The sequence below is a fragment of the Protopterus annectens genome, chromosome 7.part1 (assembly GCF_019279795.1).
Source record: "Protopterus annectens isolate FY-2018-M chromosome 7.part1, PAN1.0, whole genome shotgun sequence".
Taxonomy (NCBI): domain Eukaryota; kingdom Metazoa; phylum Chordata; order Ceratodontiformes; family Protopteridae; genus Protopterus; species Protopterus annectens.
Genome location: NC_056740.1, coordinates 513719334 through 513745401, shown reverse-complemented (window position 1 = coordinate 513745401; position 26068 = coordinate 513719334). Strand labels below are relative to the sequence as shown.

The 26068-nt window shown below is 39.1% G+C and overlaps 1 protein-coding gene across 1 annotated transcript in view; it reads right to left on the bottom strand.

Annotated features, from left to right (window-relative positions):
• Positions 1-26068, bottom strand: part of UNC13C (unc-13 homolog C) — a 4920764-nt gene that overhangs the window by 1718929 nt on the left and 3175767 nt on the right. The window contains exons 15-16 of the mRNA XM_044078941.1: positions 15148-15237; positions 1882-2010 (exon numbers count right to left, since the gene is read on the bottom strand). Of these exons, the coding sequence (XP_043934876.1) occupies positions 1882-2010; positions 15148-15237 (219 nt within the window). The remainder of the gene's footprint in view (positions 1-1881; positions 2011-15147; positions 15238-26068) is intronic.

Here is a 26068-nt window from a genome sequence, read left to right as displayed (position 1 = left end):
AAATCATCCAATACAGAACTATAATTAAGCAGCAGCCATAGACCAGCAACCAATATGGCTGCAACAAGACCATATTTTCCAGTGTCAACATACAGGTAACAAATTTATAAGAGGATCAACATAAAATGCAAAGCTCTAGAGATACCTCTATACATAGAAGTCTACAGATAGTATGTTGTTCACTTGATGGACAGATATATATATATATATATATATATATATATAAACACATGCAGAGATCAGAAAACAAAGTAATAAAAGACTACTGCCATAAACTTTTGTTATGGTGGCTGAACCATACCTCCTCTATAATCATTTTAAGAGCAAGCATCACTGTACTACCCACAGAAAAGCTCAAATCAAAACTGTGACATCAATCATGGAGAATGAGCTTGTAATGAGATATAAAAGACTATCTATTTCACATGAAGTGTTATTTAGATGCATGCAGGTTAAAATTTTCGAGTTGTGTGGCCCATCCAATGCATTATGGTTCTCAAAATGATGAAAAGCTTGCTTGAAATATCTGCAACCATGTTAGCACAGAACAGACATATACACACATGCAAACTGTGGCAACAAAAATGTTTTCCATCTGCACTTGCCTCATCAAAAGCATTGCATTCATATTAAAAACCTCATTCAAAATGGCTAAGACATATTTGGGTTTGCTTAATTCTTCTGTAACAAGTGGTTACAATTCCAATGAAACCAGACTGTATTTCCTCACAGAAAACAAAACAGCTGGTAAACTGGTCCATATAAAATATAATGGCTTTTTTCTTAAGATAGCATTTTGCAAAGGTTGAATACCATGGATAGTAAAAGTGCAATCAATTAAAAAAGTAAGAAAATACAGAAGTTATAACAGTTTTAGGAAACAGATCAGTTTGTTATAATATTCAGAAGCCTGGTGATGTTTCCCTATGCTGCAAGAAATTCTTGCTCATCAATTTGATAAATACTCCATCACAGTAACTGAAATGAATTCCTTCTAAATCAAAGACAGCAAAACGTCTGGAAACAATTTATATCTAAAGCTGTTTATCATTACCTAAAATGCAATTTCAGTTTCTTCCAAGAATTAGTTTTATAACATCTATCAGAATGGAGTTAACAAAGACCTTAAAATAGAACCAGCTCTGTGATATAATGGAAGCTAGGCAACACAAATTCCATGTTTAGATGTAGCAATATCTGTTAAGTACAATAAATATTTTACACTAACACACTCTGTCACAATCAGCACTGCAATTCAACAGCACTCTCTGAATATATCTATAAACGTTGCTTTCTCTAGACAATTCATAATCAGAGCGAATTATCCTGCAAGTTAACAATCATGCATATACACAGAATAATTAGTCGAACAGGAGCAAATACAAAGCAAATGATCACCAACATAATTTTACAGAATACAGTGATTTTTAAAGAAAACAATAACACTATTAAATTAGCTTGTAAAAAAACAGGTAACCTTTCTCCTACAAATCCTGGCTTTTCATAACATTTGCAATTTGTGTATGAAGTTATGTTGAGTCTGGTGCACTCTTAAAATGTTCAAAAACAATCTGAATAGCTTATATTGTTCAATGAAAGAAATCACATAACAATTGCCAGAGGTAAACTTTCATAGAATTTTATACTTAAAGGTTTTTTGTTTTTATACCAGCCAGTGTGTCTGTTATTTAACTGTGCTGTATACCAGCTAGTCACGTGTGATCTGTTTCAAGTATTATCTTTTATTTCAACATTAGGAAGAAGGCCCAGAACTTTTCTATACATAGCTACAAACAATGCAGAACAAATAGCCAATTTATTTATTTTAAATGTCTTCACATCACAGAAAGAAAGAAAGAAAGAGAATAGGATATTCTTTACCTGGTCAAGCAGCTGGTTATATAAGTCAAAGCAATTGTCAAAAATATATTTGTAGGTTGAATCTAAGCAGGCTCGGACGCAGTCCTTCACCACAGCACTCGCTCTTGGTGGGCTAGCAAGTTCCTGAACCTGGAAAATTAAACAGTTGCTGTTTTTCCTCCAAATAAACTTTCAAAAAAATGCAGATTTAATACGTCAGGATACAGTTTTTAATGCATCAGTCCATGAGAATTAATTCTTTATAAATTAAACTGAATAAGAGATTTCTGTGAAATTGACTTTTCTTTATTATCGCCAACAGTAATACTCAGTGTGCCGTTTTTGGATCAACCTCTACATTAATTGAACCTTAAAGGAGAACCAGAAACAAGTTCTAAACTCTGGCACAATGCACATTTAGTGCATTTTCTGAGAAGAATGATTAGCTTAGTTGCACTAAAACAACTAATGTGCCAGATTAGCTGTAACTACTTTTATTTTAATATTTTTAAGCTCTGCGGTTCCACAAACACAAAAGGTGTTTCTATAAATAAAAGGAGGTTGTAGACATGTGGTAGCCTACTGCAATTAACTCAGGAGAAAAATGCTGGATTCTTGAAACAGTCACTGACATTATTTCACGTAACAGTCATATAGAAAAGTGTTGCTCAAAAGCTCGATTGACTTTATAAATGAATGTCACTGGTGCAATTGATGCAATGCCTATGGTTATATTAACTATTGTATACATAATACAGCAGTTTCATTCTGCTGAAAAAAATCATTATCTATGATGATATTAAAATATTCCCACATCAACAGTTAAATGAGGTTTGGTAACAAACCAGTTTGTCCAGGAACATCTTCAGAAGGAGGTTAGACAATTAGTGGGAATTAAGAGTGCAGGACTGGAGGAAACCGTTAAATGAAGGTAAGGGTAGGGAGGGACTTAAAGGATTTTATTTAAGAGTAACTGGGTAAGGAATCACACTTTGGCGTGAACTTGCTAAGGCAAGTGCTACGTCCAAGACAACTTGTAGGTATTCCAGAGAGCAGGTAGGCCTTGGTTTCATGTTGGGGTATGGTGGTCGTGGGTGAGTTTTTTTTTTTTTTTATTCATGTAGGAACTGCTTCATATTGAGGTGCTTTCATGGTCAATTGGCAGTGGGGAAGGTATGTTATAAGGGGAGATTTTCAGTTTCCCATCACTGTAAGGGTAGAAAGGGACTCATTTCACTAACCCAGGTTATGTCAGTGTAGGTAGTGTCATCACACATAATATCATTCAACTATTGTTCTGGTTTATTTGCAGATCTTGTTTCCTTAGAGTTGTTTGCTTTTTATTGCGTCAGTGGTTGCAGGTGTGGTTCATTGCTGGCTCACTATTGTTGGCGGGTGCTCCCCAGAGTGGTTACAGTGTGCGGGCTTTTCATTTCCTCTGCATCAGTTTGCAGGAGTGGTTATGCAGTACAGGTTTTTCTTTTCTCCATGTTGGTTCGCTGGCAAGAGAGTAATGGTCATTAGCCATACATCCACGTAGCATGGTTAACGGTTGGGGGGTGGTATGTTGTGCTGCTTTTTTCTTTGGCAGCAGTTTAATTAAAAAAAAAAAAGTTTTGTTCATTCAGTTCAGCTGGTGTTGTTGCCAGCATGCTTTTCCTCTTTGGAGGTTTCAACTTGTTTGGAAGGTTGCGGTGCCACCCTTTGGGATAAATGCATCAAGTCATCGTGCCATGTGGTGAAATATACAGGGCTAATTGGCCATCTTGGAAAGATAAAAGAATATCAGAGGCAGAAATAAAATAAATGTGTATTGTGGAGTTTATTGCAGTAAGTGATAACCTAACTATATAAATGTGAGGTACATTCATTGGCCGCTTCTTCAGAATGCGAATCTAACAGAGTAGTGCGAGAACTAAGGCAGGTCTATGTTAATAGAGTGGTAGATACGTGAGTGTAAAATCTTTGATTGAATGAACATGGGTGAGTGAATCTGGTAATGTTTTATGATTCTACGAGTGGAGTTTCTTACTTGGCTTGTAATGCGATGTCCTCGAGTGTTGGGGGAATGTGTTCATCTTTCTTTTGGATGACAGGTGGTTGTATGTGTGGGAGTCTACTTGCATGCATCTTGGCTGTACAGATTTCCATGAGGTTGGTGAATGGTAGTAGACATTTTGGTTGCAGTGGCAAATGACACCCATGGGGGAAACTGGGAATTCAGATTAGAATACAGAGAGTTGTTCTGGCAGATTAAATTAGACACAGGAAAACCCCCAGGCTTAAACGACCGCATTAGTATCAATAGCATCCTCAGGTTGAGGGTGGCTAAATTATAAAACTTTATGAATATATATATTCTTTACAGTTGACACATTATCCTTATAAGTTTTTAGACACTGATGATTTTATTACTTCATAATACATTTGTTTTTAGTGTTTATTAATAATATATAAAGATATTATTATGTTGATTCCTTTTAAGAAAAGATGCTTTTTCTGTACAATGTATGCACTGTTATGTTAACTATGTTTTTAAAAGTGGGAGGGGGTTAGGTCAGGGTATTTATTTATTTATTAGATGAATTAAAGCTGCTGGTTGTATTTCTACTGCTGAGTAAACACATTTTAAATTGTTCTGAAAAAGCCTGACAGGTTTTGGGTGAAAGCGCTAAACCCTTGGATTTTATTGTAGTCTGTGGTTCTCGTTTATGAAGTAATTTTATATTTCAGTAAATTCTCTGCCATAGCTGTGGTATCTCTGAGATTATGAAGTTTTTCAAAGTGGTAACCTTTGCGGGGGGGGGGGGTGAGATGTGGATTTCCATGGTGGTTAGTTTATGGTTGGATCTCACCAGGGAGGGATTGACTATTAGTGTAGAGCAATGGTCACCCATGTTAGAAATAACCAGGCCAAGGATGTTCCTTCCTCTAGTGGGGGTCAGAATGAGCTGGTCCAGGGCATTGGAATTGATGAATTTCAGGAAGTGTTGGGCCAGTGTATTGGTGCTTGAGTAGTTTTCCCAGTTGATGGAGGAGTAGATAAAGTCTCCCATTATGAGAGCTTTGAGTTGGATGTTGATAGATTCCAAGGTGCTTAGGAAAGTGGGGTGAGAGTCTAGGGACATGGTTGAGGACCTATAGCAGGCTATGACCTGGATCACCATCTTTCTCCAACATTAGTTTTACCTGAAGTATCTCAGATGCATTATGCTGGGCTACTAGTCTGGAGGTGCACATATCCTTTATGAATATGGAGACACCACCGCCTTTGGAACTTTGGTCCATGTTTCGGGGCTGAAAGGTGTGGAATGAGTTAAAGCCTGGTAGTGCAGGGGTGCTTTCTGCCACTTTAAACCAGGTCTCCGTTACAGGGCAAATTTCAATGTTCTCCACTTTGAGGAGTGCTTCGAGCTATTGCATCTTGAGATTTAAACTTCTAGCATTGAGCAGCATGACCCTCAGAGTGCATTTATTTATAGCTGTTACGGTGGTAATTTAGTATTTAGAACTCCACCTAAAAAAGGCACTATAGGGGTGGCAAGAGCCTTAGCCAGTACCCGGAAACCTACGGGTGACAGATGCAGGCCATTTCTGGCAAAGCAGTGAGGTCTGTCAATCATGTCATTCCAAGCAGACAGAGACTGGATCACCTTAGAATGACACTAGAAACTTAGCCAATTGTTGAAGTCAATCATTTTTTGTTTGTACTGCGGTATCATTCTGGGTGAAGGTAAGATACTGCTCAGAGCTGGTCATACCTGCCTGGGCCACGTAATCTGAGAGCTCTACTATGTCTCTTTTTATATAGTCCAGGGAAGTGCGTCTCAGGTCTTTCACACCCACATGGACAATGACAGAGTCATACTTGTACTTGTTGTGAAGTGACCTGAGTGCATGTGTTATGTATCGGATTCTGGCACCTGACTGTTACTTTCTCCTTATTCAACCTAGTGAGTGAGACATCTGTGTGCCTCACTATCAAGTCACCTATGATTAGTGCATTGGGCAAGGTGTTTAGCGTTAGGGGCTTCGGTTGAGGGGCACACGGTGAAGCTGGGCTATGTGCCCTGTGGTTTGTGCTGTGTTGTGGTGGTCGAGTGTGTTTCTGTCTTGTAGGTGTCTGCTGTTTGGGTAAATTTATATTGACAACCTCCACGAAGGTGGAAGTATAGTTTGTGTTTTTATGTGAGAGTTGTGATGGGGGGTGTTCTGGAGGGCTATGTATTCCATGTGGTGTAGTGCAGGTGCTGACCTTCTTCTCTTGACCAGCTAGTCCAGTCTTGGCTGGAGAGTGCATAGCTTCCAGTTTGGTGATATAAGTGCATCTCTCACAAGTCTGAGTGTTAGGAGGTAAGAGGAGAGGGTTATCTGTTTACATGAGGCAGTTGCTACACTGCCTCAGAATGCCCAAGTGCATGAGGTTAATAGGAGAAAGCTTGCTAGGTCATGATTAGATGATTAGATATTAAGGGTCAATGTATATTTATTGATTATAGAATTAATGCTGAAGCTGCCATTACTGAAAGTAGTAACCTAATGATCACGGGTTATATGATCTACTGGGTGCCAGACCAAGAACTCTTTATAAACATGGCACCAGTTTTAAGAACATTGTTGACAGCATCTCTAAGGCTCCCACAAAGTTAACTGGCAAAATGTCAAAATGCAGGTCTTGCTCAAAAGCCTGTATATTTTGTGTGGGGAGGATTATCATCTCTATTAAGAAAATTCATATTTCTGCTAGATTCAATTGTGAAACTTCCAGAGTGATTTACACAGCTATATGCATGCATTGTTAAGCCTATTCTATCAGAAAAATGGAAAAGATTAGGTAACATTTATACAAATATCAGTATGATATAAGGTCGGTTAAAACTACTAATCCATTTTATAAGCATATTGTGAATTATGATCAACATAATTTTCAGTTTTGCATTTTAGAGAAAGTGGATCATAATCCCAGGGATGGTCCGTGGTCCACCCTACTTGAACGAAGAGAACTATGGTGGCAGATATTTTTAAATGCCACATCAACACCAGGATTGAATAACATAATCTCAAATGCCAATCTTCTTAAATTGAAGGCACTGGACAGTCAAGTTCTTATGTTTATGGTTTAGTCAGACACTTATGCTTTGTGAGGTCACGGATTTGGTTTTATGATATTTATTTTTGTCTATCATAGGGCAGCTGCAGTAGTGCAGCAGTTAGCGTTGCCACCTCACAGCAAGAGGTTTTCCAGTTTGATCCCCTGCTGGGATGCCTTCTGTGTGGAGTCTGCATGTCCTCCCTGTGGTCGCATGGGTTTCCTCCGGGTACTCTGGTGTCCTCCTATATCCCAAAGACATGCTGTAGGTGGATTGGATACTCTAAATTAGCCCGAGTGCATGTGTGTGTGTGCCTTCTGTTGAAGGATGGGTGCCGGGCTGGCAACTCGACACTGTAAAACTCTACTGCCAATCATGAGCGGACAGGTGATCCACTGTGGTGACCCCTAACCGGGAAAAAGCCGAAAGAAGAATAAGAATTTTGGTCTATCATACATTATTTACATCATACTTTTTACTATTAACATCAGTTTTAAGTATACACTTTTATCATATAGTTTTATTAGAATATGTACAGTATTATGATATTTAGTAAGGGAAAGTACTATATTGCTGTTATTCTGTCATCACTTACTTATTAAGTAAAGGTGGTCCTTTAAGAATTTTAGCTCCAAATTCAAAGTGAGGTCCACAGCTGGAGTTTATTTATAGGGGATATTTGAATGCTTATTTTATCTTATGAAGTTTCAGTTAATACATAGAGAGATGAACGCACTTATCAGTTATTTTATTTATATCTGAGTCTTTGTTTATTGGTTTTAATATAATCAATGAATTTATTAAATGTCCATATTCACCTCAGCGCTCAGTTCGTTCGTTTGGATAATGGCTTCTTTCTGAATGAACAGCAGTTTCTACCTATCAAAATGAGGATAATGCTGTGTAAGAGAATTCTTTAACCAAAACTGGAACATGGCTTTCTGCATTCATTTGTAACAGTAAGAGACAAGAGCAGACAAGGCTGCAAAGAATCTACAGCCTGTTGCTTATCGGTTTCTCTGCTGAATACCACTTCCTTTCACATTGGATGCTTAGGTGGTTACCTATAACTGACAGACACATCATATGTGAACTAGCAAATATTGATAAATGTATATCGCATTTCTTCTCCATCTACTTTCTTTAAACAGGTAAGATGCTTTAGATCAACAAACACCTTCCAATTAAATCTTTCCATTCCAGTCATAACCGTTTGTGATAGCAAACAATACCTAATTCCCTAAGAAGAATTACTAAATATTGCCCTACATCATATTAGGACCAGAGATTTCCTGACATTTAGGGGAGTATTTGTAGCCCTGGCTTTTGTTAGTGCATTGTGGAATTATGCAAACAGTGGCACCACAGGGATATGTAAATGTAATCAGCGTATGTGAACCATGTTGACTATGGAAACATGGAGGTGTTTTGGTAAATACACTTTTTATGGCATAAGGTATAAGCATTAGAGGAGAGTTATTACAAGGATTAGACACCTTACATGTTGTAATATTACTCTGGTTCATAGAGATAAACATTAAATGGCCTCATTTGCATACAAAATATGAGAAGGACCCTGAACATACATGAGTAATGTGTGATAGAACCATGAATAACTAGATTTACACAGAGTTAAAATATGGTGAAATGGCTCCCTATTTCAGTGTTAGCACTCAAAATGCCAAGTGTCAACAAGCCAAAAAAAGACTAAAAACATAGGGAAGAGTGTATCTTGAAAAACAGGCTTCTCCTTACAAATTTTTGGCAAGCAGTCCCTGCACCCCTCTTGTGGGGAGCAAGATCCCAAACCCAGAACTTATATATGGCATTTCTGAGTTTTCCATACCTTGGAGAGATGGGAATAATCTGAGAAATGGCATCTAAGACTTAGTAGATTTAAGTATGTTACTTCGGCCACTCAGTTTCTATATTTCAAAACTCAGCCTAGTACCTCCAGGCATTTCATATGGTTACCAGTGAAAATACTTCATTTTATTGTTTTATGAGTGCTTGCATATACATGGGAAAACAACTGAAGGGGTCACTAGGGGAAATGTTTTATTTGATATTGTGACTTTGTGAGGTATTACCAGCTGTACCAGGAAAAGTAACACAGTGCATGTGTTGTATTTGCCAGGAAGTTTTGTGAATAATCTTATGTCATTTGACTGTTACATTGATTTGTACAAGTGCTTGTACTAAAAATATATTTGTAAAAAGTTGCTTATGTTAAAAATGCCACTGCAGAATCTGACAGAATTCTGAACCTGTAATGTGCCAGAGTCAGGTGAACAAATGTGATGTCATTCTATAACCAGCTGAAGGACAGAACACTGACAGCAGCATTTTGTTGTTTATTTTTGTTTTTCTTTGGAATCTGATATAAAAGATCTATGTCAGTTATCATAGTTCAGTTGCTAGTTGTTAGTTGTACAGTTCAGTCACTGTGTAGAATCTCATTTGTCTTGTGGAAGTGACCACCTCAGCAGTACATCTTGCCTTGTGATACTAAGTGAGTTAACTAGGGACAGTTTATCTTTAGTTCAGTTAGGGATAATACATTGAGATTGTTAGTTTAGTAGTATTTTCTTTTTCTGTATCTGTGAGATTCTATCCAACTGTGTTATTTTTATATTTCCTGTGGCTAAAGACTCTGATATTTATTGTAACTAAATATTAAGTATTCTGTTGTTGCTTTTTTATTTTATTATCCATTATTAAAAATTGTTATACCTTCTACTTGTGGCTGGTGTTTTAGTGAATACTTTTAACATCTTGAGAGTACTTGTGCTTATTTTAGTGGCACTGTGGCCACTTCGATAAGCCTTACCACTTTGGTCACACTCTACCATTTACTTCAGTTTTAATTTGACATGGTATGATTGATTACTCTTTGTAAGATCCTTAGAGTATCTGGCTGGTTGCAGCAAACTACCTTGTAGTTTGGAGAGAGGGGACACACCTGGTGAATCTATGTCAGCCTTTCGTGTGTGTGTGTGTGTGTGTGTGTGTGTGTGTGTGTGTGTGTGTGTGTGTGTGTGTGTGTGTGTGTGTGTGTGTGAAAATCAGATTTCAAGTGTGCGTGTCAGATACTTGGACCTGGGACACAGTGCTCCAAGGTGACTCTTGTTCGGGATCAGGAGGAATAGAGAGAGTCCAGTCCCAGGTCTGCAGCAGGTTCCCTGTGTTCTTTTGAGGGAAACTGTGATTGATGCAGAGAGCTGCATTTGAAATATTGTGTAAATCCAGTCCGATTTTTAGTGACAATCTAGTGTCAGTAGTAAGGATTGAGGTTCCTTGATTCCTGGCCCCAGGTAAAGAGGGTCTGCCAGAGATGCCATTAAAGTGTCTGTGCATACATGGGCAAACTACTGAAGGAGTCAGTGGGGGGAAATGTTTCATCTGATGTCACGGAAGTACTTGTGAGTACCTGGTGAAACTACTGAAGGCAGTGATGGGGGAAATGTTTGATTTCATGTACATGAGGTGCTTGTGTGCACATAATCAAACTACTGAAGGGCTCGATGGAGAAATAATTAATTTTGGGTTATGTAAGTACTTGTGCATACACTGTTCATGGATTATAAAGTAGTTACAAAACACGCAGCAATGCTTTTAAGAATGGGTGAGCTTATGGTACACCTACTGAACTATGAATCGCAAAATCACTTCATTAGCATATGTTACTTTTCACAATTCCTTACTTACATCTCATTAAACTTAATTTGCCTTTGCTAAAACACAGGCACTGTGTATTACAGTAAATGGCCTTTATGAATCACACCCTAGCTATGGTCACTTGCATACATTGCAAATAAAACTACCATGTTTATCCAGCTATTATGAATACCACCCTCACTCCTCTGAAACAGCACATGCAATTTAACATACCTACCGGTCTCAGAATGACATTACATATCATGAAGGCTAAGTGCATGTCTGCAGTAAGTTCAAATATACATGATTTGGTAATCTCTATACTTGGTTCTTCATGGAGGTCAGTGCTGGTCTGCTCTGTTTACCTGCCATCTGCTGCATACAGTATGGTGAAGTAATTACTAATCATTTATCTATATTATAACAGTATACAAGATATTTGAAAATACAGCGGTGAATCTAATTTTTGCATGTTTGCAAAGGATCGATCCCATTGCCCATGTCAGTGTTGGCAAAATGGAAATTAGTACACTTTTTGTTTTCCATTTAACTTACCTAATGTTTAACTTTCTGTAGTCTTACACTGCATCTGAGGAAGGTGATAAGTCAGACCACCTATTGGTCACATAAAAATCTAGATTCTCAACTGTATGTAACCCCAAAAAGTTAAAAAAAAACATAAAGGCAGGCAGGTATGACCCTAGCCCTGAGTAGCATCCTGCCTTCAGCCAGAATGATACCACAATATAAGGATAAAATGATTGACTTCAACAACTGGCTAAGCTTATGGTGTCATTCAAAGGGGATCCAGTATCAGTCTGCCTGGGATGACATGATTGACAGACCACGATGCTTTGCCAGAGATGGTCTGCACCTGTCTCCCCTGGGATTCAGGCTACTGGCTAAGGCTCTTACCACCCCTATAGTGCCTTTTTTAGGCAAACTTCAAAGGACAAAACCACCACCGTAACAGGTACAAGCATGCAAAATCTGAAGGTAATGCTACTTGAAGTCTAAACCTTAAAATGCACTCTCTCGAGGCACTCCTAAAAATGGAGAACATCGATATCTGTGCAGTAACTGAGACCTGGTTCAATGCTCCAAAGAGCACCCCTGCAATACCAGGCTACAACTCTTACCACACTTTTCGGCCACCAAACCAGGACTGAAACACTAAAGGTGGAGGAGTGTCAATATTCACCAAGGATATTCACACCACCAGGCTAGTTGGCCAACACAATGTGTCTGAAATTCTCCAAGTGCAACTAACACTAGGTAAGACTGCAATCCAAATTGTAGCTTGCTACAGATCTCCCACCATACCCCAAGATTCTCACTACACCTTTTTAAACATACTGGAAAATATTAAGATAGAACCAAACACCCTAATACTGGGTGATTTTAACTACCCTGCCATTAACTGGGAAAACTACTCATGTCCCAACACCTTTGCGCAACGGTTCTTGAAATTCATAAATTGCAATGCCCTGGATCAACTAATCCATAGTCCCACCAGGGGCTCCAATATCCTAGACCTGGTCATTACCAACATGGCAAATCAATGCTCCATACCTATGGTCACCCCCTCATTAGTCAGGTCTGACCATAAGCTAATCACCCTTAACATTCACATCCCACCCCCACCCCCCAGTAAAGAAACCACCATAAAAAAACTTCTCCAAAGCCAACTTCATGCTACTCAAGTCAGAAGTGACAAACTTCATGACACCCATGCAAACGGGAACTGAAAGTTCAACTGCTGAATCCTACACTAAGGTACTGTACGAGCACATCCACTCATGCATGAATCGTGCCATCCCAAATAGAACCAAAATGCTCTCATCCAAAAAAAGGAAGCCAATCTGGTGGTCCCCTGCCATAAACAAACTTTACAACAAAAGGAAGAAACTTTTGCAGAAAAGAGGAAAATCCCAGGATGCAAAAAACTCCCTTACTAGCCTCAGTAAGAAACTGAGATGCCTCATACAATCCTCCAAAGCTAGTTATGAAAATAAAATTGCCAAAGATTCCAAAGACAACCACAAAGCATTCTATAACTATGTCAAGAATCTAAATGGCAATGCTCAGATCTGCTCTGAGCTAAAACAGAATGGCAATAAATATACTGATCCAAAGGATATTGCCAATATCCTGGCAGATCAATTCAGTGCCAACTTCACCCCCCTCTCACCCCCTAAATGGCCCATCTCAATACCGGAAGATTGACAAATTCCAGTAATAACGGCCACACAGGTACAAAACGCACTCTCTAAAGCCAAGAATACAGCATCCATGGGACCAGATGACATCCCGGGCTGTGTACTACATGAACTACAATATGAACTGGCACCTCACCTAAGTGTCATGTTTAATCATAGCCTCACCTCAGGTTTCGTGCCCACTGAGTGGCGCAGAGCTACAGTTATCCCAATCCACAAGGGGGGATCCACCTTGGATCCCAGAAACTACCATCCCATCAGTCTGACAAGCCTTATCTGCAAGGCCATAGAGAGTATTATCATGGAACTTATAAACAAAGACATTGGCAACCTTCAAACACTGGACTCCACCCAGTTTGGGTTTGTGAAGGGCCGATCTTGGCTCCTGAACCTGATTGACTTCTTTGAATCAGTCTCCAGAGCCATGGACAAGGGTAAGGTGGTCCACACAGCCTATCTAGACCTTGCCAAGGCCTTTGACACCATCCCCCACTCTGGAATCATAGATAAACTTACTAAGTTGGGTATTAATCCCTATGTCACCCAATGGGTTGCTAAATGGCTTACTGATAGAACTCACACTGTAAAAGTAGCCGACTCCAAATCCAGCTCCAGACAAGTGACAAGTGGAGTACCTCAGGGTTAAGTCCTGGGGCCGCTCTTGTTTGGCATCTACTTCTCTGAAGTACAGGTCAACACTAAGGGACTCTGGCTAACAAAGTTTGCAGATGACTGCAAACTGGGAGCCATTATTGAATCCCCAAATGATGTGGATACTCTACAAAAGGGCCTTACAGAAACAGATGCTTGGTGCCAGAGCCATGGGCTTAAGCTCAATGCCAAGAAATGTATTGTTATCCCCTTTGGGAAAAAACATGTATCCATGAATTACCATATAGGTGGCAGTACACTAAACACAGAAAGTGTGATAAGAGACTTAGGAACACAGGTGGACAGTGGTCTCACCTTCGATAACCACATCACCACAACAGTCAGGAAATCCTTCTATGTGGCACACCTCATCACGAAGGGCTTTTCATCCAGAAAAAGGAGGTCATTGTCCCACTGTACTCATCCCTCATTAGACCCATTATAGAATACAACACCCCATTTGGTATGTACCTCTCAAGACATCTGCAACAACTGGAAAGGCCTCAGAAATACCTCACTAAAAGAATCACAGGCCTAAAGCAGATGCCCTACGCTGACCGCCTTAAAAAACTCCAGCTATACTCTGTCGCATATCGTCTACTCAGAGGCGATCTCTGCTTAACATACAAGGCCATGTCAAACCCAGAGCTGTTGGACATGCTACACTTAAAGAAATCCCAATCCCTCAGAGCTACACGCTCCAGGGATCTAAACCTTGTCATCACAATAAACAAAACATGCTGGAGGGATAGGTTCCTGACCCACAGACTCCCCAGACTCTGGAATAGATTGCCCATACATGTCAAGCAGAGTGCCTCTTTGGACCTCTTCAAGAGGAACCTTGACGTTTGGATGGGAGAAAGGAAATTCACCCCAGGGATCACGTCAGTCGCCCTGCTAGACAGGGGTCCAGGAAAGTAAATAATGTGGGAAGAAATAGCCAGGGAATTGTTATGGCTAGACTTGTATAGGCCCTAGGGCTGATAGCCTAGTACCAACCTATGAACCTATGAACCTATAAAAATAAATAAATGTGTTTTAGTATCTTTTCTTTTTTGTATGTACATGTGATGTATCAAACACTATTAAATTCAGGAGGCATTCATTAGAATTTCCAATGTCACCTGTAACAGATTTGTTTCCTGAAGCTCAGAATAAGCCAGTGAAATGCTATCAGCTTTAAAATACGCTGTGTTGAGTCCAGGTAGAATTTGAACACTAAATTGACAGTAAGAAAGAGTATTATCTATCCCTGATCCTGTTTTATCTCTTGCATTACAGAATATGACCTGCATAAATGAATCCTCAAACACAGAGGACAAGAACAAAGGTACCATTGTATTCTAACAAACTCAGAAGACAGGGGAAATAATCAGTAGAATTAAGAACATGATTTCGAAGCAGATGGGTGTTTTGAAAATTGTCATTGAGGGGCATATTGTTATAAATGAGTGCAATTTTCAAGACTGGCTGAACTAGTTAAGCATACATGAAGCCTTGCAATGATATCTAGATGAATGACTGGATTGGTAAAACTGCTCTAGTAAATATACTTGAAATAATATATTACATGACCAATGTAACTGAATATTCATTCAATAAAATACTGCCATGAAATTTAAAGCACCTTCAAGAACATGGCATCAGATTTTATGCTAAAATAATCTTACCTTCATGCGGAAAAAGGTGATGCTTGTCAACAGGTCCACTGTTGATTTCAGGTCTTGAAGTCTTTCAGGGTTACTGGCTGGGAAATTATCCTGTGAATTACAAATTTGCATCATTTGGTTAAAATTCTCTTGGATTTCACTCGTTAAAAAAACCTGGTATCCATGCAATACATTCTAAGTATATTCTCTTTCTTGCCCCTAATATTCTGTGTTGTACATGTTTTCCATTAGTTTTAACACTCATTCTGGTACACATCAAACACAACATCTTACAATCATTTCACTAGATATGTTGACAAACAGAAAGAATTTTATGTACATTTCCACCACTTTTAGCAGCCATTTCACTTCTTAGCAAACAGACCATATGGTAATCATTTCACTTGATAGATGCGCAAACACAAAGGCTCACAGAATAAATGAAAACATGATTAATGAACCAATTCATGTTTACATCTTCATCGAGGAGAAGGGACTCAAGCTGCATTAGGATTTCTTACTTTTCTGCATATAACCTCAGCAAGAGATGTTGTATCAACATGAAATAGATTTCCATATAATTACTGCATAAAGCCAAATTCACTCTCTCTTGCTTGAAATGTAATGTTCTGATGAATAAGCATTAGGCTAAGAACATCTAAGATGAACTGTAGCATTACATAGCTGTGTATTAGCAATATATTACATGTAAAGCTAGTAATGTCACTATCTGAGGATGAGAACTGCTTTGAGAATGAAGAGCATAAACAAAAAAATAGTTAGGTTCTTCACAATGCCCCCATGACAGCCTTTTCCCAAAATAACTGCCTCTTCTATGCCTGTAACCTAAGCAAGTAAGCAAAGCGTAAAAACACATGTAGTGAAATTATTATGCTTGAAGCATTTAATAAGACACTGTTAACATCAAAAGCATAAACGAGTGTGGGTACATTTACCTTCTTTACTAGCTCGCTGGTACACTTTTCTTATTTGAAAATAATGAACCTAGTACCTCTGAAATGGGTTAAACACTGACTACGTCTGAAAGTTATTTTAAACCCCACAATGGCTACCCTACTGTACTCACTTGATAAGGTTTCAGCTTATCATTTTCACTCACTGATTTGAACACTGGTGAGCAGACTTTACCATGGAAAACTGCTGACAGTGTAACATTTATATGTTGTACCAGCAATAGTTTACACTTCTCAGTTGATTTTCCCTTTTCACTGCAATTGTTTGACTGTAAATCAGTAAACTGAAGAAAGGTATAGGAGGGGTGAAACCCCCAACACGAGCATTCCAGCAGGGTTGTGCCAAAAAAAATGCTTGTGTATGTGTGTTTCCGTGTGTACGCGCATGTGTGCATTTGAGTGTATGTGCATTTGCATGTGCATGCGCGCGCATGTGTGTGTGTGTGTGTGTGTGTGTGTGTGTGTGTGTGTGTGTGTGTGTGTGTGTGTGTGTACTAATTACATTTAATGTATTTATCAATAAAAGAATAATGTTATTTCACAAATGTCAGTTTCATCAAAGGGAATTGTACTAAAGCAAATACAGTGAATGATAGGTTAATGTTTAAAGTTTTTGTTAACACCTAGCATTCTGTGTATTTGGGCTGTAGTTTTAAAGTTTTTTTGAATGGCATAGAAGGCAGGACTGTAGAAGGTGTTGAATTTTCACTTTTAAAGAGCATAGTGTTGTATAGTGAAGGAATGCTATCGCATGAGCTAGAGCACAGCATGTAATTTTGTGCATTATTAGTATTTTTTTTAATAAATGCTACCTATAAAGATTTCTTGTGTTATACTATCCGCTGCACCTCTGCTGAAGACTTCAGTGTTACAGTGAATTTTTCTTGTATTTATTCTTCTAATTTGGCTAAACGGGTTTAGTCAAGAATCCATTTTTCAGCAGAGGCCCACAGAGAAAGCTCCATTATATTACAAACATTGTTAAACAGACATTAAGTAATATACATGAAGACATATTATGTAATATACATTAAAATTACACATACATCTGCTATATAGATTACATTCATATGAAATAAAAGCAGCTATTACAGTATAAAAGTAATTTATGTACTTAGCAGGTATTGAGTACTGAACATCTGAAGCTCTGTATTAGTGAGTTTGTCAAATTGTCGATCTTGTGATCTGTGATTAGAAATTCAAAGAAATGGAGGTGAGGCAAGGAACTCAGCAGGGCAGGAAATGTTAATATTGTAGTTAAGAGGTGGGGTATTAAGTGAGATCAGGCAATTATATTTGGTTATCCTAAGATTTATATTACACTTACAGAAGTAGGGAGGTGAGCAGTGTCACAAAACCATGCATATGGCAAGGAGATACTAGTAAAACTATTCAGGTAGTGGTCAAGACTGCATGTGGGGCATAGGATTCTGAATGATGACAAATGGTTTGACGATATGACACGCTGACGATAACACTGGCATTTATCCTGGAAATGTACAGGAGCAGATCCATTGATTAGATAGTCAAAGTTTTAGTTGTGTTTGAAATTAATTTATATTCTGAATGGACAGTTTAGCTGCACAATCTGAATACAGAAAACATTCTAGACAGCATATGGAACATATATGTATTTATCTATATAATATAAATATATATTTATATAAAAATGAAGGCAGTCACAACTGGCAGAAACAAACACAGTTTTAATGTTTAGAGTATGGCTGCCTTCTGAGGCAGGAGTTTACAGAAGCACAGATGATGACCCTCAAGGTAAGCCAAAATGTTGCTCAGTAATATGTATGTGAGCAACACCATCAATTTTCTAACATATCAGAAATGCAAGAAACACTAGATGACATATCAGTGTCAGAGTCCTTACAATGCACTAGAAATCTCACATTTAAGTCATTTGCTGCACATATCAGTGTCACAGTCATTACAATGCACTAGAGCTCACATTTAAGTTATTTGCTGCAATTATATCAGTGTCACAGTCTTGCCAGTGCACTAGAGCTCACATTTAAGTCATTTGCTGCGCTTATATCGGTGTCACAGTCCTTACAATGCACTAGAGCTCACATTTAAGTCATTGGCAGCACTTATATCAGTGTCACAGTCCTTACAATGCACTAGACCTGACATTTAAGTCATTTGCTGTACATATCAGTGTCATAGTTCGTACAATGCACTACAGCTCACATTTAAGTCATTGGCTGCACTTATATCAGTGTCACAGTCCTTACAATGTACTAGAGAGCTCAGATTGAAGTCATTTGCTGCACTTGTATCAGTGTCACAGTCCTTACAATGCACTAGAGCTCACATGTAAGTCATTTACTGCACTTACATTAGTGTCACATTCCTACCAATGCACTAGAGCTCACATTTAAGTCATTTGCTGCACTTGTATCAGTGTCACAGTCCTTACAATGCACTAGAGCTCACATGTAAGTCATTTACTGCACTTACATTAGTGTCACATTCCTACCAATGCACTAGAGCTCACTTTTAAGTCATTTGCTGCACTTATATCAGTGTCCCAGTCCATACAATGCACTAGAGCTCACATTTAAGTCATTTGCTGCACTTACACAGTGTTTGTGCATCATCTTTACTGCCGCTAACTATCTTTCCAACCAAAGCAGACCTACAGCATAATGGTATGTAAATGCCAGCTGCTCTTGAGGCATAAGCAATGATGCAATGATGCTCTGGAGTGCATCCTACTCTTACCTGTGGAGTAGCTGAGGAACAGGGTGACAGGTATGGGCTGTCACCATTACTACAAATCATATAAGTATGATCTACAGCATTATTATTATAAATAGTAATCTTGAGTAGTATAAAGTATTATAGTCATCTATTGCTGCACTGTATCCCAAAGGCAAAAACTAAATAAAAAATGTACTCCCTGAAAGTTATACCAAGGATAAGTATTCCACTACTCTAATAGGATTTCATTCTCAAATCCCTCTGTTCAAATCCCCTTTGCATCCCTTTGGAATGCTTGGCTGCAATAGTAGTCTTTCTTAAGTTGGTTGTTTGTAGCATCAGACTTTCTTAAGAGGTGAGTTCTGCTCAGCAATTCACTAGCACACTATGTTTACCCCCCCCCCCCCCCCAGTGAATGATCTCATCTTTGTACTCACAAAAGATATAGTTTATGGAAATGCTCACATCAGGTTAATGTAGGTTTGACTTTGTCTGTGTGTTATGTGACTGTACTTGAGAAAGAAACCCTCACAACATGCATGCATAATTTGGTGCTTTTTTCTGCTTAATGCCAAACTGTGGTTCTGTTGATGCCAAAGGAGATGTTTTGCAGAACTACATGTGTGATAAACAAACACTCAAGTGTACACACTAAACACTGTCCATCAAAAGCTGATAATGAGGTTGATGATCTTTTAGGTCTGAATCATGTGCCCATATAATGTATTATACACAACACAGAGATATTACTCACACATTTATGGTCCAGTACTGTCCACTTTTCCACCAATACCATTATAGAACCCCCCCACACACACACAATACATATGCAGAAAACATAATAAAATGCATATTGTAGATACATATATTGATTAGTCTCATAAAGTAAACAGTCTGAATTGCCTTGTACACTTGATGTTCTTCATCTGGCAGCCATGCAACCCTGAGAGTACTTGGTTCCTCTTTGGAAAATGTAACATCCTTTAGGGTACTTGGTTCCACTTTGGGAAATGTAGTATCCCTTTGGCTCCAGTTCATGACATATCATTTGAGGATTTCTGTTCATGAATCATGTCAATATCTGGGACATGAACAAAAAGCAGCCTGCACAAGTCTTTTATGTGGCTCCAGAAGATGTTTGTGAATGATCATAAATTATATTTAGACTGCGGTGGTGGTGCTGCGGTAGCGTTGTCGCCTCATAGCAAGACGTTGTCCCGTTAGATTCTCAGCTAGAGCATCTTCTGTGTAGAGACATGCGTGAATGGGGCATGCCTTCGTTGAAGGTTGTGCTTCAGGGCTGGTAACCCGGTACATGAAAATCCACTACCAAACATTAGCGGACCGGAGTTCCGCTGTGGCAACCCCTAACCGGGAAAAAGCCAAAAGACACAAAATATCCATATCTAGATATATATGTGCATTGCTACGTATTTATATATAGAGCTCTATCTATACATAGATATACAGAGAGAGATATAGAGCTATATAGATCTATCAACCTATAGCTGTAACTCAAAAGGTAGTATCACAAATGGTAGAAAGGTATTTGTGGATGTAAAAAGAGAAAACATACAAATAAGTGAATCCTCACTTGAGTAAATCGCATATGGTTGAATTTAGTTTTACATAGTGCAAGTAAGCAGCTGTGTGCAGGAAAATTAATGCTGAATGAAAAAGTGGTGGTTGTGAAGATGTGGAACGCTGTGTTATAGCAGTTATAAATATGCAGCTATTTGCAGGTTAGGGTTAGAGTAAGGGTTAGGTAAGGGGAGTGTTGTGCATGTTTTGTGTTGTCGGTGTTCTGTGCCCTTTTATCTTGTGTAGTGGCACTGCTAGGGAAAGAGTTTTAGTAACATATTGTAATTATATATATATATATATATATATATATATATATACACACACACACACACACACACACACACACACACACACACACACACACACACACACACACACACACACACACACACACACACACACACACACACACACACACACACACACACACACACACACACACAGGCATATATATATATATATATATATATATATATATATATATATATATTTAAAAAATATAAAACATTTGGACTAACATCTGTGTTGGCTGGTTAGTATGTGTTAGTGGTCTCCTTTGGATCCGCTGTCTGTGATGTTCTATATCAGCATCTATATCAGCAGTTGACTTAGTAGCATCACCTCCATGATGAGGACAGAGTCAGCTGCTACAGTATAGATAGAGATATCATTAGAGCTAAAAGACATTTGCCATCCTCACACAGAATCACTGGAGATGCATGGACTGCCTGTTACAGTGGATAAGAAAGTTTGCATAGCATTAAATATCTTCACTACAGGGATATTTCAGCATCCAACAAATGTCTGCCCTGTGAATCCTACGCCCATTTTTTGACACAGAATGTCACCGCCTGTGGAAGAGCACCTCTGTGTTGGTATTCTGCAACACGGCCTGTTTTCCTGAAGTCCTGGAGCCATTGATTGCACCAACATTTCCAACAAGGCTCCAACTGCTTTTTGTGAGGTTTGGTATGCCAACCTGAAGGGCTTTTAAATCATCAACTTTAAAGTACTGTGCAGTGTAATGTAATATACATTGTATATACAATGTTTCTGTCCACCATGCCGGCACTTCCCATGATTCCCACATCTGGTATACGTGTGACTTATGCCAGCATTTCTTGCATGGGGGCTTTCCGTAGGGTCATCCAGCTGGTCGATGCTCATATTGCCACATGTTGATTCTATGACAGCCTGGTCCTTTGGATGTAGATAATTCAGTATTGGGGACTGCAGATAATGCTTGATATGGCTTGGAACTGTGGCTGATAACCCCCATCTGCATTCCCCATACCATTGCAGAGATGGCATACCTGCAGTGCTACAGATGTAACATCACTGAACATCCATTTGGGATACTGATGACCCACTTCCTTTGCTTGGATACATCTAGTGCTGCCATGTAGTATGCTGTAAACATCCACATTAAGTAATGTGTAGTCTGTGCCATGTAGGATGCTGCACACATCCACATTAAGTAATGTGTGGTCTGTGTGATGTAGGATGCTGTACACATCCACATTAAGTAATGTGTGGTCTGTGTGATGTAGGATGCTGTACACATCCACATTAAGTAATGTGTGGTCTGTGTAATGTAGGATGCTGCACACATCCGCATTAAGTAATGTGTGGTCTGTGTCATGTAGCATGCTGCACACATCCACATTACGTAATGTGTGGTCTGTGCCATGTAGGATCCTGCAAACATCCACATTAAGTAATGTGTGGTCTCTGCCATGTAGGATGCTGCACACATCCACATTAACTAATGTGTGGTCTGTGCCATGTAGTATGCTGCAAACATCCACTTTAAGTAATGTGTGGTCTGTGCCATGCTTCATAAAGTGATGAGTTGAAAACATTTACAGCATGAGGACACTATAACACTGCCTAGATTATGAGTTGTTGGAGGAACTAGCTGTGGTGAGTCCTCATAAGAGGCAGAGACAGGCACAGTACATCATGGCAGGGAAACGATGTTATCCATGACATAGAAAAAAGTCAAAATAAAACCAATACATCCCTTATCATAACCTGGCTATGTATTACAGTGCACTGACTGACTGAGCTGAGCATTAGACATTGCCATACCCACACAGCCAGAGAGGTGGGCAGGGCACATGAATCATCATTTGCACAGGTGTGGTGAGGCACAGTGAGAAAACAATACTAGTATAGGTGGAGACAATTTGGTAGCTATGCAATAGTCAGATGCATGGCTATGAGATTGGGGGAGTCAGTTGTCAATTTATGAGTGATGCAGTGGAGATTCCATGGATGGAACATTGGCTTGGTGTTTCATGTGGACCTACAATGCCAGGAATGGAGACATCTTGATAAAGGGATGATATAGCACATCATTGTATGCATGCATGAACCCTGCTGTGATGCCTGCTGTGCTGTTCTGACAGAATCTTGACATCTATTACCCTTAAAACAGGGTTTGGTGGGTGTTACTTACAGACAGGCTACAGGAGAATGTGAAGACATTGAAATGTTGTACCCTGATTGGGTTATCTGGTGAGGTGCACACATAGTGGATCCAAAAGCATATTGACCACATCCCTGGTAGTGTCTTTGGCTAGGAATAGAGATAGCACTGGACAATGTGGCTCTCTGGAATGGTGTGTACTATATGTGTAATCCTGACATGTGATTGTGCAATGCACATCCATACCTAGTACAACCTTGCATGGACAGTTTTTCACATCTGCAAGGGTGCACCACTGAATGACACACAGGCCATCATTGTCCTCATCAAAAGTGCTTGTTCCACATCTCTATATGTCAACTCTCATTGACATTTTTGAGGAATGTCATAAATTTCTTGAAGTGGTCACATGGAATTCACAGAAGCTATGCAGCAGAGTCCAGATCTCTGACAAGGTGTTGGCAGAGGTCAGCTGTGCCAGAAAAAATGACCAGTACATCCACTGAATATTTATTTATTGCTTGATTGTTTGATTTAGTAACACTTGTTTACTGGATAGTCTGAGTAGGTCCAAAGCCATTTTTTAATGGAGGCCTGGGGAAAAAGCTCCACAAAATATACATACATTAAGTTTACATAAAATTACAGTGAGAGATAGGATTGTAAGTGTAATAATGCTGCCAAGGGTAATACAAATGTCAGAAAATTAAGGGGAATCCTAGTGATGAAGGTCACCAACAGCATTTACATGCTCAGTGCTCCTCAGTGGCAGTGTAACCCCCCCCCCCCATTGCACTCTGTGCTGGTGGCACCTGTGTAGCAAGTGTGTGATGCTGACATTGATGTGACTACCTTCCCTTAACAAAGGTGATGCCAGACGTTCATCCTGACCCCCACAGCCAACTCATCTGTTGGTGATTTTTGTCTGCTCTCCAGTATTAGGTAGAGGTAGGTAAGACAAGGATTTTTTAGAAAGAACTAAGCCAGAGCTGAGCAAGGGTCTGGTTTGGCTGTTACCCATTAGAGTTAGAGCCAGAGCTCATAAAGATAGTAAAAGAGCAGCATGCACTCAAGCAGACCGACACACATGCCTATACACACAGACATGCATATACACACAGACATGCATATACACATGCACACGTTGCCTGTAAATAAACAGCTTGATGGTCAGTGGCTTACACATAAAACTCACCTTTCCCCCTAAAATTTAAAAAAAAAAAACATACTGTGACTTTCTGCACGTTTTGCTTGTTTGTAAGAAAAAAGTGAGCCAGTAATCATGAATTTTAACTTGCTGTTTACAGGCACATGAACTACTTCCTAATCAGTAAAACAAAATGTTCCACTCTGACAGAAATCACGGGGGACTATGTCTGTCAGTCTATGCCTTGCAGACTGTATACAAATGAACAGAAGTACATAAAACAAGTCACACATTTCAGACTTAAATGTACTGAGATACAAAGCTGTCATCAACAAAGGATTAGAATGCAGTTTCATCACCTATTAGCAGGCATTATGTAGCCAGTTATGGCAACACAGTCTATATTTTTATATTTTTATTTATTTATTTATTTCCAGTTTGATTACCGGGGAAGTCCACTGGGCCCAAATGTGCCAGTTTTCAGTGGAGGCCCGGGGAGAAAAGCTCCAAGATACATAATGCAGTAAGTAAAAGATCAGTATTTAGAACAGTTTACAAATATGTGCATTCAATGTCAAGCATGAACAACAAAATTCATTGTGATTGATCTTAAGGATTATGTGAATGTCATGTGCATGTTATCTGTATGTCATGTGCATGCTATCTGTATGCATTTGCAGGATCCATTGAAATAGGATACAGAGCAGCAGGTCAACACGTCTGATTAATTTGAGCAAACATTCTTATGTTTTAAGTGTGGAAACACTTTACATACACACATTTAGAGTAAGTATGGAAACACTTTACATGCACTCATTTAAAGTAAGATGCTATTTACAATATTTACAAAGTTGGAATTGTGTGATGAGTAGCTATAGGAGTTGCACAGAGCTTAGATCCACTCATTAGGAAATAGCTGTGAGAGTTATAGAGAGCTTAGGAACCTGGGAGATGGAGATATGAAGCTACTAAGACCAAAAAGCAATCCTCAAAGAATATAGCTCTTTCTGTAGCTTGATCGTACATATAGCTATAAACATGTGTACCTTTGCAGACTTTGTGGCTGGACATGCACAGAATAACTATGCTTCTAATCTTCTACTCAGCTGCTCTGCAGTTGCTTCAACAAGTGCAATTTATTTTCCCTAACGGAAAGGCCAATAGGGCCCTGCAATCCATATGCACATTGATAGCACTCACGGAGAACCAGTGTGTAGTGAGAAGCTAGTACTTGAGCTAAATTCCTCCTAGACTCTCTGTATATTTAAAATGCAAAAAGACATATTTCAGTCCAAAAACAAACGTGCAACACACTCCATCCCCAAAGTAAGGCAGGCTCCTTTTTCCCAGCAATTGAATATATGCGGCCATATTCCCTAACATTTTTCTCCAAAACCAGCTCAAAAGAAAAGCAGTCACAAGCAAGTTATCATATAATCCAAAATTTATACAAATGGATTGCCTTCTTTTTCTAATAATCCACTCTTTCTACACTTTATATTTTCTTTACTGTGCGTCACTAGTACTACCTCTGTTGTAGCCTTGGCCAATCACAGGGCTTATCGGACGTGACCAGATTTAACAGGAAGTACACATAGCTTGCAATTATGGTCTGAATCAAATGCTTTAAAAAAAAAAGCAAGAAATGAAGTCTGAACCAGCTTGTCTCATTCCTGGCTTGTTAAATGGTGGAAACATGACCCAAGGGTTGAGCTGATACTGGCTTACCCCCCCTTTTTAGTGTTAAGACAGTGCCACCGCGTCTTAAGATTCTGAATGGTGCCATCATCATTTTCCTCTGATGACCTTTGACATCAGATGTGTTGACCTGCTGTTCTGTATCCTATTCCAATGGATCCTGCAAATGCATACAGATAACATGCACATGACATACACATAACATACACATGGATATGATGGTAGTGTATTTATACCTGGGAGTTACGCATGTGGATTAGTATGTGTATGTATAACAGTCCATGCTAGCCAACAAAAGCTTCCAAACTGTCCCCATCACTCTGTATGATATTGATACTGTGCTGTACTCTGGCAGCTATGAGCATGTGACCAATTCTTGTTTTCTATCACATA